At 35.2% G+C, this 15851-nt stretch overlaps 1 protein-coding gene across 1 annotated transcript in view; it reads right to left on the reverse strand.

Annotated features, from left to right (window-relative positions):
* Nucleotides 1-4381: 4381 nt before the first annotated feature.
* LOC124295589 overlaps nt 4382-15851 on the reverse strand; it is a 34889-nt gene continuing 23419 nt past the window's right edge. Inside the window, exon 3 of the mRNA XM_046746028.1 lies at nt 4382-4551. Coding sequence (XP_046601984.1) covers nt 4382-4551 — 170 coding nt within the window. The remainder of the gene's footprint in view (nt 4552-15851) is intronic.

Genomic DNA, 15851 nt, shown 5'->3' on the forward strand with positions numbered 1-15851 from the left:
TTTGTCCCGCTTATCATTATTATTATTATTATTATTATTATTATTATCAAATTTATATTATTTCGTTGCGATCCTTATTTTTTCTATTCCTCTCATCTCATTATTAATTGTAAAATTTCGCATAATTTTCGACCCAGAATCACATATTTTGTCGGAGAGAATTTTCATCGAAGTTTCTTCTGCGTCAAGTTTGTTCCAAGTTCAACAGATAGTCAATTTTTCTTTCTGGCAACAGAATTTTTCCAACCGAAATACAACTGGCTTTAATTTTTCGATCCAACATTTCGCTATCGCGTGTACACAATTTATCGTCCGAGAGTTGAAATTTTTTTTTTTTTTTATTCAGCACGTACGGTAATTATTCCTCCAAATTTTAACAGGTAATCAAGACATTTCGCACTTTTGCAGAGAAGCGTTAAATTATCATTTGCAACTAGCGTTATGGATTGAATTTTCGATATCAACTAACGCAAAAATTAACCCGCGTCAAAAAATAAACATGAAAAAAATTATTTTGCAAACTAACAAACAGCATTAGATTCGAATTAATAATTTTCAGGGCAATACAATAATTCGTGAAAAATGAAAAAACATAAAATTTCGTAAATTAATCTTCAACAATCTTAAACTTTTCGCAATTCCCGCGACCTTTGAGAGTACAGGAAAAAAAAAATTAAGATACAATGATATTCTTCTTTCGTTTCATTGACGTTTTCAAGAGTGATGAAAAAAAAAAAAAAAAAAAAAAAAAAAACGAATAACGATCGAATACCTGTTAATTATTATTATAAATTTCTGTTTCAATCTGTATCGTGTCGAGCAAAAAAACTTTCAAAGCGAATAAACCGCGAGATTACTCGAAGATTAGAGAGAGTTTAAATCGGAAGGTCTTCGCTTTTTTCCGCATCGATTCCGGACCTAGTTTTATTTTTATCCGGTACCTATCCAACAGGATATCTCATCTCTGAAGAGAGTTTTGAGAGTTTCCAGACAAACTCTCCCGAAGCTCAGGGCTGCAAATCGCTAGGGAATTCCATCCGATGTTCCCATGCAGCTAAAAAGCTCGAAGCTCGGTTTCTCCTCAACTTCCCGCTTTATTTTTTCGTTTTGCCTTTTTTTTCCCTCTCTCTCTCTCTCTCTCTCTCTCTCTCTCTCTCTCTCTCCCTCTTCTCTTCTTACCCTTCTTTTTTCACTTTTATCAACCCCCCGTCAACTCGACGGAGACAAATAAGATTAGAGAAAAACGTTTCGGCGGGTAGCCGGTCAACGAACCGTGACGTGAATCGCATTGCGTGTTACGTGTGGGCAAAAGCTCCGCAAAAGCTTCGCGGACCCGCATCGCGGGGAATAATAAAAGTATCCATAAAAATTTAAACGATCTATTCTCGAAGGATATCACATATGAGTACGGGGTGTGCGTATGTATATATATTCAAGGGAAAAACCACGCATTTCCCACCCTTTTAATAAACTTTTACACCCAATTCGGACGCATAACCCTCCCCCCCCCCCCCCACTCCAAGGAGTATAAGGTACCATTCAATTCCCATTTTTCCCAGAATTTATTAACGCTGTAACATATTCTTTTTATCGGATTGGCGCAGATTTTTTTTTCCCTAACCCTCCATCAAAAAATCATTTCCATTCGCATTCCGGAAACTGCATGGAAAATTTTTCAACGATGTTAAAACGCAACAGCGGTTAGAGAAAGAGAAAGAAAAACCGTGCAAAGATATCTTCTCAAAAAATTTTCATATCAAAGGTTATCAGATTTTTACTTACTGACTTCTGGTTCTTTAACTTCTCTCGTATCCTCAATTTTGGAAAAAAAAAAAAAAAAAAATAACCATCCGAGCGTAGTTGTAAAATTTGTGTATATTTATATTGCGTACACTTGTTCGAAAAATGGAATTTATACTTGGAAATAAAAAAGGAATTCGTAAGAATCCAAGCTTTTGTCAACTCGATGGAAAAAGTCGTTGAATTTTGTAACATTAGCTTGGAAATAGCGTTATTATTTTTTTTTTATTTTTTTGTTTCTTCCTTACGAATAATGATCGCAGGATTCGGAAACTTCAGGGAAAGAAGAAGGAGAGAAAGAGTGAAAAAGAAACCAATTCTTGTCTGAGATTATCGATTGTTTCAAATTTTATAGAATTAATAACCAATTATCACAGTGCACTGAGAAAAATTTCATTTGTTAAGGTAACTAGAAAAATTGAGTAAAACATGCATCGTTAAAAAAACTGTTTGAATATTGTTTCAATTACGAAAAACGAGGTACGCGTAAACATTTTGCGCTATCGTCGATCCTTTTTCGGTTGTTGCAACGCAAAATCAGTTTCTGAGGTTTACTCTGCTTTTTTAGTTAAACAAGGCTTTAACGTCAATTTATTCTTGCACGAGCAATAAATTTTCGCAACAGTTGCAAGAAAATCTAGCAACAGTGATCGTAATGAGAAAGAATAGCAACGGATGCTAGACTTTCCGGTAACGGCTAGAAAACTAATTTTTATTTTCTACCTGGAACTATATTTTTCGATTGTGGTAAAAATGAAAATAGTTAAAGACCGAGCGGTAATCGGAAATAAAAATTTCTCTCATTATGCTGGAGAAAATTAATTTCTTCCTTCAAATCATCGGATACTTTCTTCTTCTTCAATTTCATCTTTCGACCAGCGGATTGAGTTTTAGTTCCTTGGACGCTGCTCGAGTATCGCGTATCCTCCTAGGAGCGAAAAATGATCGAGAAGATCGCCGATTCTGATAGAGTTTGAGACGCTTGAGACGAGCGGTTGCAACGCCGAGGAAAAAGCGGAAGCGGAAGTGCGGCCATAACGAACAGGCGACTTCCCCTCGGCGTTGCACCGACGAATTTTAGTGCAAAATGAAATTAGCCCCTCGCGTGTCGTGTCGCGGCTTCTTCATTCTATTTTTCTTATTTTTATTTTTATTCTCGTTCTTTCTCTTTCTCTTTCTCTTGCTTCGTCTTACTTCGCCCTCTGATTCCTGGGGCTTCCGGTTGGCAGGAGGGAAAGGCCGAGGGGCTTGACATTCGAGACAAGACTCACCCTGGGGTCGTAAAACCTGTCCTTTAAATTTCACTCTTCGAATAAGATACTGGATACACGTTGCGAATTTTTTTGGATGCAGCGTTCAATTGCGTTCCGAAAAAGTTATTTATAATCAGTCGCATGCAAGTTCCGAATTTTAAAATTTCCGAAAGCGCCGAATTCCGAACTATTTGCTGGCGAAACTTGAAATAAAGAAATCAAAGATTTTTGGTCAAACAACAAAGTTTCGAATCGTCGGAAATACGACGACTCAAAGTTCCAAGATGAAAGATTCCGAAAATTTGAGTTACGATTGAGCAAAGTTCCGAAAAGTAAAGTTTCGATGGAGAAAAATTGCGAAAAATAAAGTTTCGATAGAGCGAAATTCCGATCAATTAAAATGTAGTCGCAAAAAAAAAATATCGAAAATCCAAAACAAAGAAAGATCAAAGTAGTGAAATTTTACCAGGCTAGAAATTCACAGGACTGAAAATCTTTAAATCAATACTTCAACTAGTAAAATTAATCGTTTCCCTGTTATATCAAACGTTTCAGTTTCTGCGAACTAGGATCAAGATGAAAAATCGACGGAAAGAGTAATACGTATTTTTTGACGCTGTAAAAATTCAGTATCGACGAAAACTCTTCATTTTCTGCAAAATTCTACTGCGAGAAAATAAATTTCAAGTCCAAGAAATTTATGTCAACCTCTAGCATTTAAAACACTGAATATTATGTGTTTAACTTTACTTTTCTAGTTTAAAAATTCAGTTACTCGCCTTCCAGTTGTCTAAATAATTCATTAATCTCTTCAATCATTCGATTTCTTCTTCGTCGACGTAATTTAAAACGCGGTTAAATTTATCGTGAACAAGAAATAAGTACAGGGAAAAAATAAATTGGTACCAATTTTTAATAAAACAAAACTAGAATTCAAGAGAATGTGTTTTATTTTTTTTTATTTTAACTTTTTATAACCCAAGTGCAGGTTAATTACATATTTATTTAATCATCAGTCTTCTTCGTCGATTATACGATAAAAAGTTTCTTACTCAATGATTCCAGAACTGATTTTGGACACGGTACAAAAACTGAGTCTCGGTTTAAATTTTTCTTTTTTTTTTTTTTTTTCGTCCATGAAATGAAACCTTTTTCGCATTTTAATGGCGTTCATTTTGTCATTCAAATCATCAATCATTGATCATCAATCGACCTGCTGCTTGATAAATATTTCTCCTTCTCTAATTTTCAATTGCTATAGTTTGAAAATCATTCGACCCTAATTTTACGGAGGAGAAAATGTCGTTTCAATTTTTTGCTCTCTATAATTACCCGAGCAAATAACGTTCAATTTTCGAGCTTTTGTTGTCGGGTAAGTTTCTTCGGTAATTAACTCGATCACTTTCTCCCGCCTCTGACGTTTTTTCAATCTTCTTTACGCTTTTCATCGGGTGAAAAAAATGATGAGCCAAGTTTCGTTCGAGGCGTCTAGACGATGCTGAAATTGAGAATATCTATTTACCGGGTCGTCGGACGCTGCGAAGGCGAGTATCGGGTATCTGCAACTGGTTGCCGATATACTCGGTCGATAATAAGCGATCCTTTCGTTCATCAATCCTCCCGACGTAATCCGACGAGAGTTCGACTTATCGATCCAGAGTCCGAACCCACTTTCGGATCTATTAATCATGCACGAAAGCCGACCGACGGCTGCTTGGCCTCAACTTTGTATCGATTTTTCTGAGCTTCATCTGCGGGCGCAATTTTCTGCTCGTTTGAAAAATTTAAACAAAACACGGAAAACGATTATCGGAGAAAAGCTGTCGTCAACAATTTTTTTTTCTTTTCGTTTCTATTCGATAGTTCGAAATCTGTAAAAATGCTTAGTTGAAAACAAAAATTCTTCGACGAATCAATTTTTTGTTTTAAATAATTCGTTGCACGATTTGGAATTTTTTTAAAGTAAAATATGAATAGACACTTTTTTTCTTTCAAAAGAATTTAAACAGGCTTTTATTCTGTCTTTCAATTCTGTCAGAAAAATTGTTGAATTTAAAAATTTCAAATCGTGTATTCAATAATTGAAAAAAATTGATTTTCTTAGAAGAATTTTTACCTTTAAATAAAACATTTTGATAGCTTTGAAACTATTGACGAGCACTGCAGAGATCAGATTTCGCATGAGAATAAATGAAAGAAAACTTCCATCATTTCTATATTGTCTAGTTTTCGTTTCTGTTCTTTCGTACATAAATTTTTGACTTCGAACATTGTTGAAAACGGTTAAATTAGTGAAAAATTTATGTCCGACATTTTGTATCTTACTTTTCTTTATGACGCAACCTAAGGAATTCATGGGGTAATCATTTCGAGTGAGTAGATTCTAGAAAAATTGGGTCAAGTGATTATCTCATGGAATGTAAAAGATACCGTGAAAAAACCGTGTAACATACATGTTTCGAAATTCAAATTCATCTGAAAAAGTACACCTAACAACAATTAGACGGGTTAACAGTGAACAGCTTTAAAAAAAAAACTATCAAGATGGATATAATGTTCGCAGAATGTTGTTATTCTCGACAAATTAATGTATATAAAAATTGTTCACGAGCGATAATTACGAGTGAAAAATAAACGAATACCCGGTTTCGAGTACGAAGTGCAGATATGACAAACGAAACGATAAGTAATTCGAGGGAGCGCAGCGTAGATTGGAATAATGATTCTCTTGGGGGTGGCAAAAAGGGTTTCCGGGGGTAGAATAGTTGGATATTCTTCGGTTAAGCGAACTATTTTACGAGGCAGTTTTATCCCCCGGTTTTCGCCCCGCAACGCCGCGTATAAATTTAACGATCTGGGATATTAGTACTTTCAGCAGCATGCGGCACGGCGTAAACTCGGGTTGACCCCTTCGCTTCCGCTTCCAATTCCGCTTCCGTTTTCATCCCCACCCCCGAATCCTCACATCGAATACAGCGACCGCGGTCATTTCGGAACGTCGAAATGTAGAGGCGGCCGCCTCTTCGCGCCGGCTTCATCCCTCGATCATTTTTCCGATCCTTCCTGATATTTCGACACGGTGGAGAAAAAATTACCGGTGTAAAAATGGGGAGAAGATATCATCGTGATTCATTGGGGCGGGGTTGAAGTTCCGAATTTGAAAAGTTACGAAAGCGCCTAATTGCGAATTATTTCGTGACGAAAGTTGAAGTACACTGAGAAAAAATTTTATTTCTTACAGTAACTAGAAAAATTCAGTAAAACAGGTATCGTTGAAAATAACTCTTTGAATATTTTGTTGGAATAGGGATCCTGCGTGCATCTGAAATCTCTGTATTCTTCTATATTTCTATACGTTTCTATATATTTCTCTATATTTTGTCGATCGTGGTAAAAAATGAAAATAGTTAAGGACTGCGTGGTAACTGGAAATAAAAATTTCTCTCAGTGTAGAGAAATCAAACTTTGAGGAAACGATAAAGTTTTGATTGTTCGCGGAAACCCGACGACTCAAAATTCCGATATGCAGAATTTCGAAAATTCACTTTACGATAGAAACAAAGTTCCGAAAAGTAAAGTTTCGACAGAGTAAAATTCCGAATGTTGAAATATACTCATACAGCGTAGTTTGCTGAACGAGTGGGTGTAAAAAATGCGAAAAACCAAAAATCAGAATATCCAGGATGCCGAACGTAAAAATATCGAAAGTCCAAAACAAAAAAAGATCAAAGTGGTGAAATTTCAGAAACTAAAAATCTTCGATCATTCGGAATTTCGATGTTTTAGATTTTTAAATTTTCTTATTTCCGCACTTTTGGAACGTTTTAAAATCGGAATTTCAACCTCACCCTAATTCATTATTGCACCTTTTTTCTCCGCTAATAGAATCGCAACATCTAGTAAGAAAAATTGAAACTAAGAATACAAAATTCGCATCTCTCGAACAGGTTTCATGATAAAGTTTTTGAATCATCTGTCCTGTGATAAAAAAAAATATCACCCGCACCTGCGGCGCGTGTTATACGTGATTGTAAATTTTTGATATGGTCCTAATCCGACTTTCTTGACGTTTTTTTATCACTTATTTCAACCTCGTGTATGAATGGAAATCGATAAACTGACCGGCAATATCTGGACGTAAAACTCGTGCCCATAAAAAAAACGAAGCGGTATTATAATCATCGTATTTCATTAGATAAGCGGATGAAATTTTTTTCGCCTCATGTCTTTTTTCGAAAGTCAATTTCATTCTGTGGGTGAAAAAAAAAAAATAAAATTAAAAAAAAAATAAAAACAAAAATCCGCGTTTCGATACCGTACAATTTTCATTCCTCCAATCGCAGTTTTTACATGCCGATGCAGTTTATCATGCATTACACAGCTTGGTTTCAACGAGGTGCACGCTATATCGAATTTTTCACCGTCTACTCTTCCGTACGGTTCTGAAACTGCAGAGGAATTCCGATAGATTCGTTCCCGTCTCCCTTTTGTCTCGTTACCTGTGATTTATCTATCCAGAATCCATGAATTCTTATTGCTACACACGGTTTATTTCGAAACTTTCCCCTCTTTCCCGTGTTATTGCTCCGCGTCGTAAGCTGTCACAATTTTTTCGTGACAATACAAAGCGTACGTACAATGGAGAAACGGTGGGGGGGGGGGGGGGGGGGGGGGAATAAATAAATAAAAATAAATAAAAATATGACGTTGAAAAGAAGTATTCACCTGAGGTATTTACATCCACAAATTGTATAAAATTACCTGGTAGAAGTCAAAATCTAAATTGATTCATTGATTTTCAATGAGAAATAAAATAACAAGGGATCAGGAATTCGATCAAAAATATCTCAGTGACGAACGATTTTACAGAATTTGTGTTCAAGCATCGATATTTTTCACGAATGACGAGTGAAACGGTTTTTCCTTTTTTTTTTTTTTCTTGTAGTCGATTTTCTTCTTTGCAGTAAAATAAAACGCAAAGGAAAAATCGTATTCTGAGAATATTCCAAACTCGATTATGTTCCTATCGAATATATTGCTTCATTGAACGATGAACGTCAAAATTTATCGATTGGGTTTGGTGGAAATAAAATCACGTTATTCATAATTTGGATACTTGACGATTTTCCGGTTCGAATACATCACCAGGTTTCGAATGACCCGCGCATATTTTTCACAGCCGTGCCGCGATAAATCCTTCTTTGAATTTATGGCTAGGTAGAACGTCGAAAGTTGGCCGTTGAATTGTTATCCTTGTAAATCCGCAGTTACCCGTTGTCGAATGTTATCGATCTCGTGCCTTCGGTCGGCAAGAAGCTTCGCCACACCGATGGATGGGGGAAAGTCATGGCTGAACGCAGCTACTCGATCAGTAAATACTTTCTGTAGGTCGGTACATGCGGGCTCCTTTTCGAAATCCTCTCGCAGATGAAAAATCGTAACCGTGGCTACTAAACATTGTAGAACTATGGTCGTTTTTCATCGCAAACAAAAAATAAATCAGTTCTGATTACGGAATGAAAATTGGTCTTTGTAATCTGAAATTTCCAGATTATTTCCAAGTCTAAGTATTTCAAGACTGAAAATAGGATTTTACCGGTAACCTTCCAAGAAATATGCCGCTCTGACGAGTGCCGATAGTTTTTTTTTTTTTTTTTTACACAATAATACTAATACGTTTCATATTACGTGGTGAATGTCTTATATTCTGTCTATTAATTTACAATAAACAAATATTGAAACAAAATTTAAAAGATATTTTTCTTTTCTTAAGATCGGTGGTATTTTTCTATGAGAACAAGAACAGACTCAATTTTCGAGACTGATTTTCAAAATTCCTCGACTTTTTTCTCTGATTTATCCCTGCTGCAAGAAATTCTCGGTTTTCCAGGTTTTCACGGTGCGTACGAATCCTGCGTAATCTATTCTACATTGTTAGTATCACTGGCACTTCAATTTGACTTGTAACCGTTACGATGATTTGAAATGGTGAATTGAAAAAGTATTTAAGTGACATTTTGTCGAAGAAAAATTTTGAAATTCTTTCGAAAGGATCTGAAGAAAGTTTATCTTTTATCTAAGGAAATGAGACTTACAGCCTTTGAATAAAAAAAAATGCAGTAAGCTAAACAAACAGATTTAATATCGCAATAATTAGCCAAACACGTGTTGTTGAAATTTATAATTACGCTGAAAAGTTTGTTTGTACAACATTATATTTTTATTCCAGCAATATTTATACCGTGATTATAAGGATACTCATTTTACTAAGATTATCCAGTGACTGTAACGATAGAAATTCATCTCATTGTCGGTGTATGATTGAGTCAAGAAGTTCTCGAGACGTCGGGACATGAGACCATAATCCAATTTACGAAATCTGAATTATTCTTTCGCCTCAACTTGTCGTAGGTTGTAAATTTTCCTTGCGGAAACTTTTAAAGAGAGATGGATGAGGATGAAACTTCGGCTCCGACATACTTTTTCTTTTGTAGAGGATTCGTTTAAAGAAAAAATATGCAAATTCTCAAGATTCTGATTAAAATGATAATTTCTTCAATTGTCGTTCTTAAATCAGCATAAAATGAATAATAACGATTGATCTGAGTTTTAACCCCAGTCACTTACACCTATGGGGAAATTTCCGCATTACTTACACGGGGTTCCTTAATCCCGTGAACAAGTTAGTTCCGGGGTCAACTGGACCCCTGTGCCGCTGACTAGGGTTAAATATCCTTAAAATTTCCATCCAAATTTCAAGTCTGTGATCCGTACGGATGAGAAAAACAAATTCAAAATGGTATGTAAAAAAAATAGTCTTGCAATAATTCCGCATCCCTTTTCACCATTTGTATCATCTCTATTTTTAGTATTTTCATTTCTATTCCCTGCTGCATTTTATACATTCTGGGTATAAATATATCTATATATATATATATATTCACTCCGGGCATTCGGACGTCGAGCATAAGGAAACATACGCGTCGAGTCGCAGTGAGGGGGTCGATCTTTGTTGAAAAAGCAATTCACTCGTATACACATTAGAAGACCGTAACAACAGCGATAAATATGAATCATTTTAATGTAGCTCCATATATTTCCCCCTCCTCCGCGTTATTACCCATCCCCTTTTTTGTTTTCTCCACAATATTTCACCACGGAATCTACCGCGCGTCTTTCAACAGTTATTAGCCTTTCACGTCGTCAAAAATATTATAGAATTTGGAATATTCGAGTCGGTACTGAAATTAAATCACCCGAAAGTAATAACCCCAACAAAAATAACTCATGACAAACATATCGCATTCGAAAGTCAATTCAATCAAATTTAATTCAATTTAAGTTGACGTAATTTGATGTTTTGTCAATTTTTGGTGATGGGCTTTCTTCATCTTGGGTTATCCTGGTTTGGGTTATTTTTGTATTCAGTTACTTTTGTCTTGGGTTATTTTAGTCATGGGTCATTTTCGTCTAAGGTTATTTTCGTTTTATTGTCGTTAGAGTTTTTTTTTTTTGCCTTGGTTTATTTTCATGTTATTGTTGGTTGGTTTCTTTTTGTCTTGGGTTATTTTCGTGTTATTTTTGTTCGGTTTTTTTTGTCTTAGGTTATTTTTGTCGCGAGTAATTTTTGTTCAGGTAATTTAAGACTTGGAATACTGTCGTTTTCAGTTATTTTTGTCATGAGTTATTTTTGTTTCGGTTACTTTCGTCTTGAGTTAATTTTGTTTCGGGGTATTTCTATCTTAGGTTATTCTGGATTGGGTTATTTTTGTGTTGGGTTATTCTCGTTTTTTTTTTCCGATGTTTTCTTTTCTTTTTTTGATTTCGGGTTATTTTTAAAAGGATCATTTTCACACAGATTATTACCGTCGTTCACCATTCGAGTTGAAGAAACTATACCATGTCTCGAAAACGTATAATTGTTACATCGGTGACCGAAGTTTTTACAGAAATATCTCAATGCCTCCAAACTTAGATTCAGGAAATTTTCCTCAGTTTCTTAGCGAAGTCAGTGGATAAACGAAAGTGAAACGAGCCTTTCGCCAGGCGCGCTATTACGCAACTAATTAGATTCTACTCTCAAGTTCTCACCCTGCACATTTCACAAGCCCATTAGTAAATTAGATCACCGTGTAATAGAGACCATTCGCCGAATACCTGGAACTTATTACGGTAATGGGGACCAAAGGTGATCTGTTATTGTAATTAAGAAACGGTCAGCCTACGACGAGCTCACGATAATGACAAACCGTTTTAGCTTTCATCATTTTCCGGCTTGGCTTTCGAACTTTTCCATGGCACGCGAATAAGCCTCAATTTTCGAAACTGCTCCTGCTGTCGATAAGAAGTCGGCTCAAAGCTCGTTTCATTTTCGCCAAAGGCTGTCGCATAATTCGATTCAGGGAACATTATTTGATAACTTTGAGATGAGGATTACACCACATTACAGTCGACGGATTTCAACCTTCCGTCCTTCATTTCGCGGAAGTGACGTTGACGAACACCCGTCGAAAGAGGAATTATTGGAAAGTTACGACACAAGGCCAAATGAAAACTAGAAGCTGCGTTAAAGGGAAAATTCTACAGCCGTTCAGCGAAAATTACAAAAGGTTGTTCCGTCCCTGTTGTAATATGTTTTTTTTTTTTTTTGGAAATTGTATGCCTCAGAATATCTCAAACAAAATTTATCGTCGTTGAATGAATAATGTTTTCACTCAGTGTTTGAACAATTGTTTCAAGCAGTTGGTTAAAGAACGCGCTCAAAAATCTGAGCAACTTCATCAAACATCGTTAGAATTATCAATTTTCAAAAAGCTCGTGTAGCTTTCGTTGGAAAATTATCGGAAGTGTAGGAGGATGATTGAATAACTTTCGCAAAACACTTTAAATAATGAAAAAATTATACGTCAACTCTAAATATTAGTAGATCAAAACTTTTCACTTAAATATTAATCGAAACGTAATTCAAACGAAAAAACTGTTGAAATCGAACATTATAAAGTACAAAAGTAAGCGACATGACGTGTTTCGAAATCAAAGAAAATTATTTCACAACCATCAATGTAAGAAAAATTTGCCCAAACATAACGTCCCAACAGTTAAACTTAACATTTATAAATACGTCCCAAATTATTTTAACATCAACATTTAAATTGTCATATCAAATGTCAATTTGTACTTTGTAATTTTTTGTTTTCGCTTAGTAATATACTAAAAAGTGGTTGAATCAATCTGAAAAAATTTAATGGACCTTGTGGGGAATTTTTTTTTTTTTTATTTTTAACCGTCCATAAAACAACCGTTTTTCTTCTCCCAAATCCGAGCAATGGTAATATTTTGATTCAGCATTTCCAAGCTTGTGATAAAAAATGAGAAAAGAAATCGTTTCGGATGCATCGAAAAGGAGATTTCGCTGCAGGGTTATGACGGAAAAAAAGGAACAAAGATGGGCATCCACTATTTTCATCGGCCAAAGATTATTTCATCCCTGTCCCCTGCGCCGACACATATATTTTGAAAAGAGAAAGCCGCATCCGTGGTGGCTTGGGGAAAAGGTACTCGGGCGGGTTCATGGGACGCTTTATGGGCCACTCTTAGACGGCGGAGGCCTTTTTCTCGCCTGGGAATATCGAGTGCTCGTAGCGCACGTCTATCGTAAAAAGATATTTGCACCCTCTCAATTCTCGTCCGAATGTCGACAGCTCTCCCGGCCCTCTCTTATTAGTATACGATTCAAGATTCCTTTCCGCGAAGGGGAGAGAAAGAGAAAGAGAGAGTGAGAGAGAGAGAGAAGAAAAGAGTGAGAGAAGAAAAAGGAAACAGGAAACAAGTTTCCACCCTTACCTCCAACTCTTCCCTCATTCGCTCTCTTACTCTTTTTTCCATTCCATTTCTTTTTTTTTTTTTTTTCTTTACTTATTTATCTATTTTTTACCATCTTATTGTAATTTAAAAAATTTTTACTTGTGTCAAAAACCCTTTCTTTTTGCTGATTAACTTTCCTATTTTACTCCTGACTTTATTTATCTTCATTTTTATTGATGTATTGTATTTTTCGGTACGCTTCTGTCTTTTGTTTTTGTTTTGTATATTCTTTGTTCCTTATTCTTTTTTTTTTTTTTGCTATATATTTTCCATATTGTGTATTTGTTGCATAATTCTTAGGGGATCGTAGTGTCCCAGGACTTTTAATAAACCCGTCTCTCTTTCTCTCTCTCTCTCTTAAACAAAGTCTAGTAATAAGTTATAATTTCCATTATCAATTATAATTATATTCGTGCTGTTTCTACAATTTTTTTTTAATATCCAGGAGAGAAGAATAAGAAACAATATTTCAATATCGCATCGTTTTAATTATGATAAAATCCGATACTGTTGTTGTTCAAAAGTTCATCAGCTTTTTATGTACACAGAAACTGTCGTTTTTTTTTTCCTCTCTTCATTCGCACATTTATTTTCTGAACTCTTACGAGCGATTTTCGAATAGGAAATATCGAATTCGTTAAAAGGAATGTCAAGCGATTGTTCGATGGATTTAAAAAAAAATAAATAAAACAACGACAATAACAATAATTTAAAATAAAATATCTCACAGAATTGTTAAATTATCAAAATTAATTCGTGGGGATTGATTTTTTTTTTTTTTTTTTTAACTAATAATACTTTATTTTACGGTAAGAAAAGGTGTGACTCAAATTATAAGTAGTTACTGTATACATTACTGTTTCGTGTATAAAAATTGCAAGCCAATTTGAATATTCTAAACGAGCGTGAGACGGTTCAGCGAATTTCGCAGCATCGGGTGGATCCGTGAAAAATCTCGGTGGCATTTATTTCCTCCCCCCCCCCCCCCCCCTTTTTTCCCTTTTCACCTCATCCGCGGCAAATTTCCCGCGGCGATTTATTCTTCTCGTAAATATGGATAGACCCGCGCTAATTGTTAATAGCAAAAGTATAAATTATTCCAATTTGCGTATTCCAATTCGAGCTCGTCCGAAACTGATTGTGTAATGGCAACGAGTCGCTTTTCATTCCATTGGATCTAGCTGTGGATGCGTAATTTACGATCAACTGTCAGGCTGCAGATGACGATAAACTTTTGCGGAATACCTACGCGGTTATTGAAATGCGAAAATTAATGGTGAGGAGAACGAAACGATTGGTCTTTATGTTTGTTTGTTAATTTTTTGCGCAACGATTGACTCGGCAAACTAATTTATTTCATACGTCTGTTTGAAAATTGTCTTTCAGAAATTTTGGTAACCAGGGTGAAAAAAATTGTGTACGAATTCACGAATTTTAAGCTGAAATAATTACAAGATTCGTTGACAACGAAATTTTACAGAAAGAGGATGAATCTGGTCTCTAGATGCTTTTTTCAAAGTTTAATTATTCAATAATCGACCCTTGATTTTTTATCCTTCTATAGCTACCAACGATTCGAATAATTTGATTCAATATTTTGGTTAGTTCCTGAATTATTTGTTTCTCTCTTGACCCTCTTGCAATAATATAAAGTTTCAAAATTACTTATAAAGGTCCGGAATTCCGTTTCAATTTTATATTGACCTACGTTTTTGTCTTTTCAGCAACAAATACAGCAGAAAAATCGAATAATAAACCGTTAAGCAATTTTCAGGAAGAATTAGCGAAGATTTAAAACGTAGAAAATTCGAGCATTCGGAGTGTCTATAATTGTTTTTTTTTTTTTATACTTGTTTCAGAATGTTTTTTTTTATTTCTTTCAGTCTTACTATCGGAGACGAACAAGCAGAAGGGTTTTTCTCACGACTAAGCTTGTGGAATGATGAATCGTCACGTCTTTTAGCTGGCTTCTCAAACACACGTTCTCGTTTAATCTAAATTTCATTCGTCGCGTCAGTCTGACTGATGATAAACCACATGTTATGTAGAATATATAAACCGGCTGATAAGTATCAACTTGAGGCGAGAAACACAAGTTTTTATTTTTTTATTTTTTTTTTTTGATTTTGTTAGTTTTCCTTTTTTTCCAAGACAAACCATTGAATTAAAATTTCTCATAATTTTGACACTATAATTATCGACATTTGGACAAATTTTGCATATTTTTTGGTGACGAAATAGTGAATATAACCTCATGCGTACAGCACGATAGGAATGTATGGAAAAAAAAAAGTGTAAACATGATATTTCAAAAATCACTAGATCGATACTGCTCAAATTTTTACTATACTTCTATCTATAGCGTTGACTAGGATAACTACGATTGCTTTGGTAATTTTTGTTTTACGAGCTAAACAAATGGAAAAAAATCAAAGGTACATGAACGAAATGTGAAAATTATGAGTAATATTGTTTCAATGGTTGCAGGTCTTAAAAAAAAATATCCAAAGAAATTTTTAGAAATCAGCAGTCACACTGGACGACTTTTGAAGTATAAACTTTTACTTGCAGTCAAATTCCTTGAAACTGGGGTTATAAAGATTCTCGAGATCACTGATTTCAAAAATGAGGTCCGATCTGGGAAATTTTCAAAACTAACATGGCGGACTGAAAATGGCTCGAAAATTCACACTCAGGAATTTTTCGGATCACCAAATACGATTGGATACGAAATTTTTAATTTCACAATTCGAACGTTGGAATCGTTTTCAGAGATCCCGAAAATCCCCGATTAATAACTTTCGAGCGAACAAAATCAATTTTTATATTTTCAGTCCGCCATATTGGAACCGCTGTTTAAAATTTTTCAAATTTCGGCATCGGATCCGTCATCAGCGATCCCTAAAATAACCGAGTTGCCCTTTTCTAGTCCCC

This window comes from Neodiprion lecontei, chromosome 7 (genome assembly GCF_021901455.1).
Source record: "Neodiprion lecontei isolate iyNeoLeco1 chromosome 7, iyNeoLeco1.1, whole genome shotgun sequence".
Classification (NCBI taxonomy): Eukaryota; Metazoa; Arthropoda; class Insecta; order Hymenoptera; family Diprionidae; genus Neodiprion; species Neodiprion lecontei.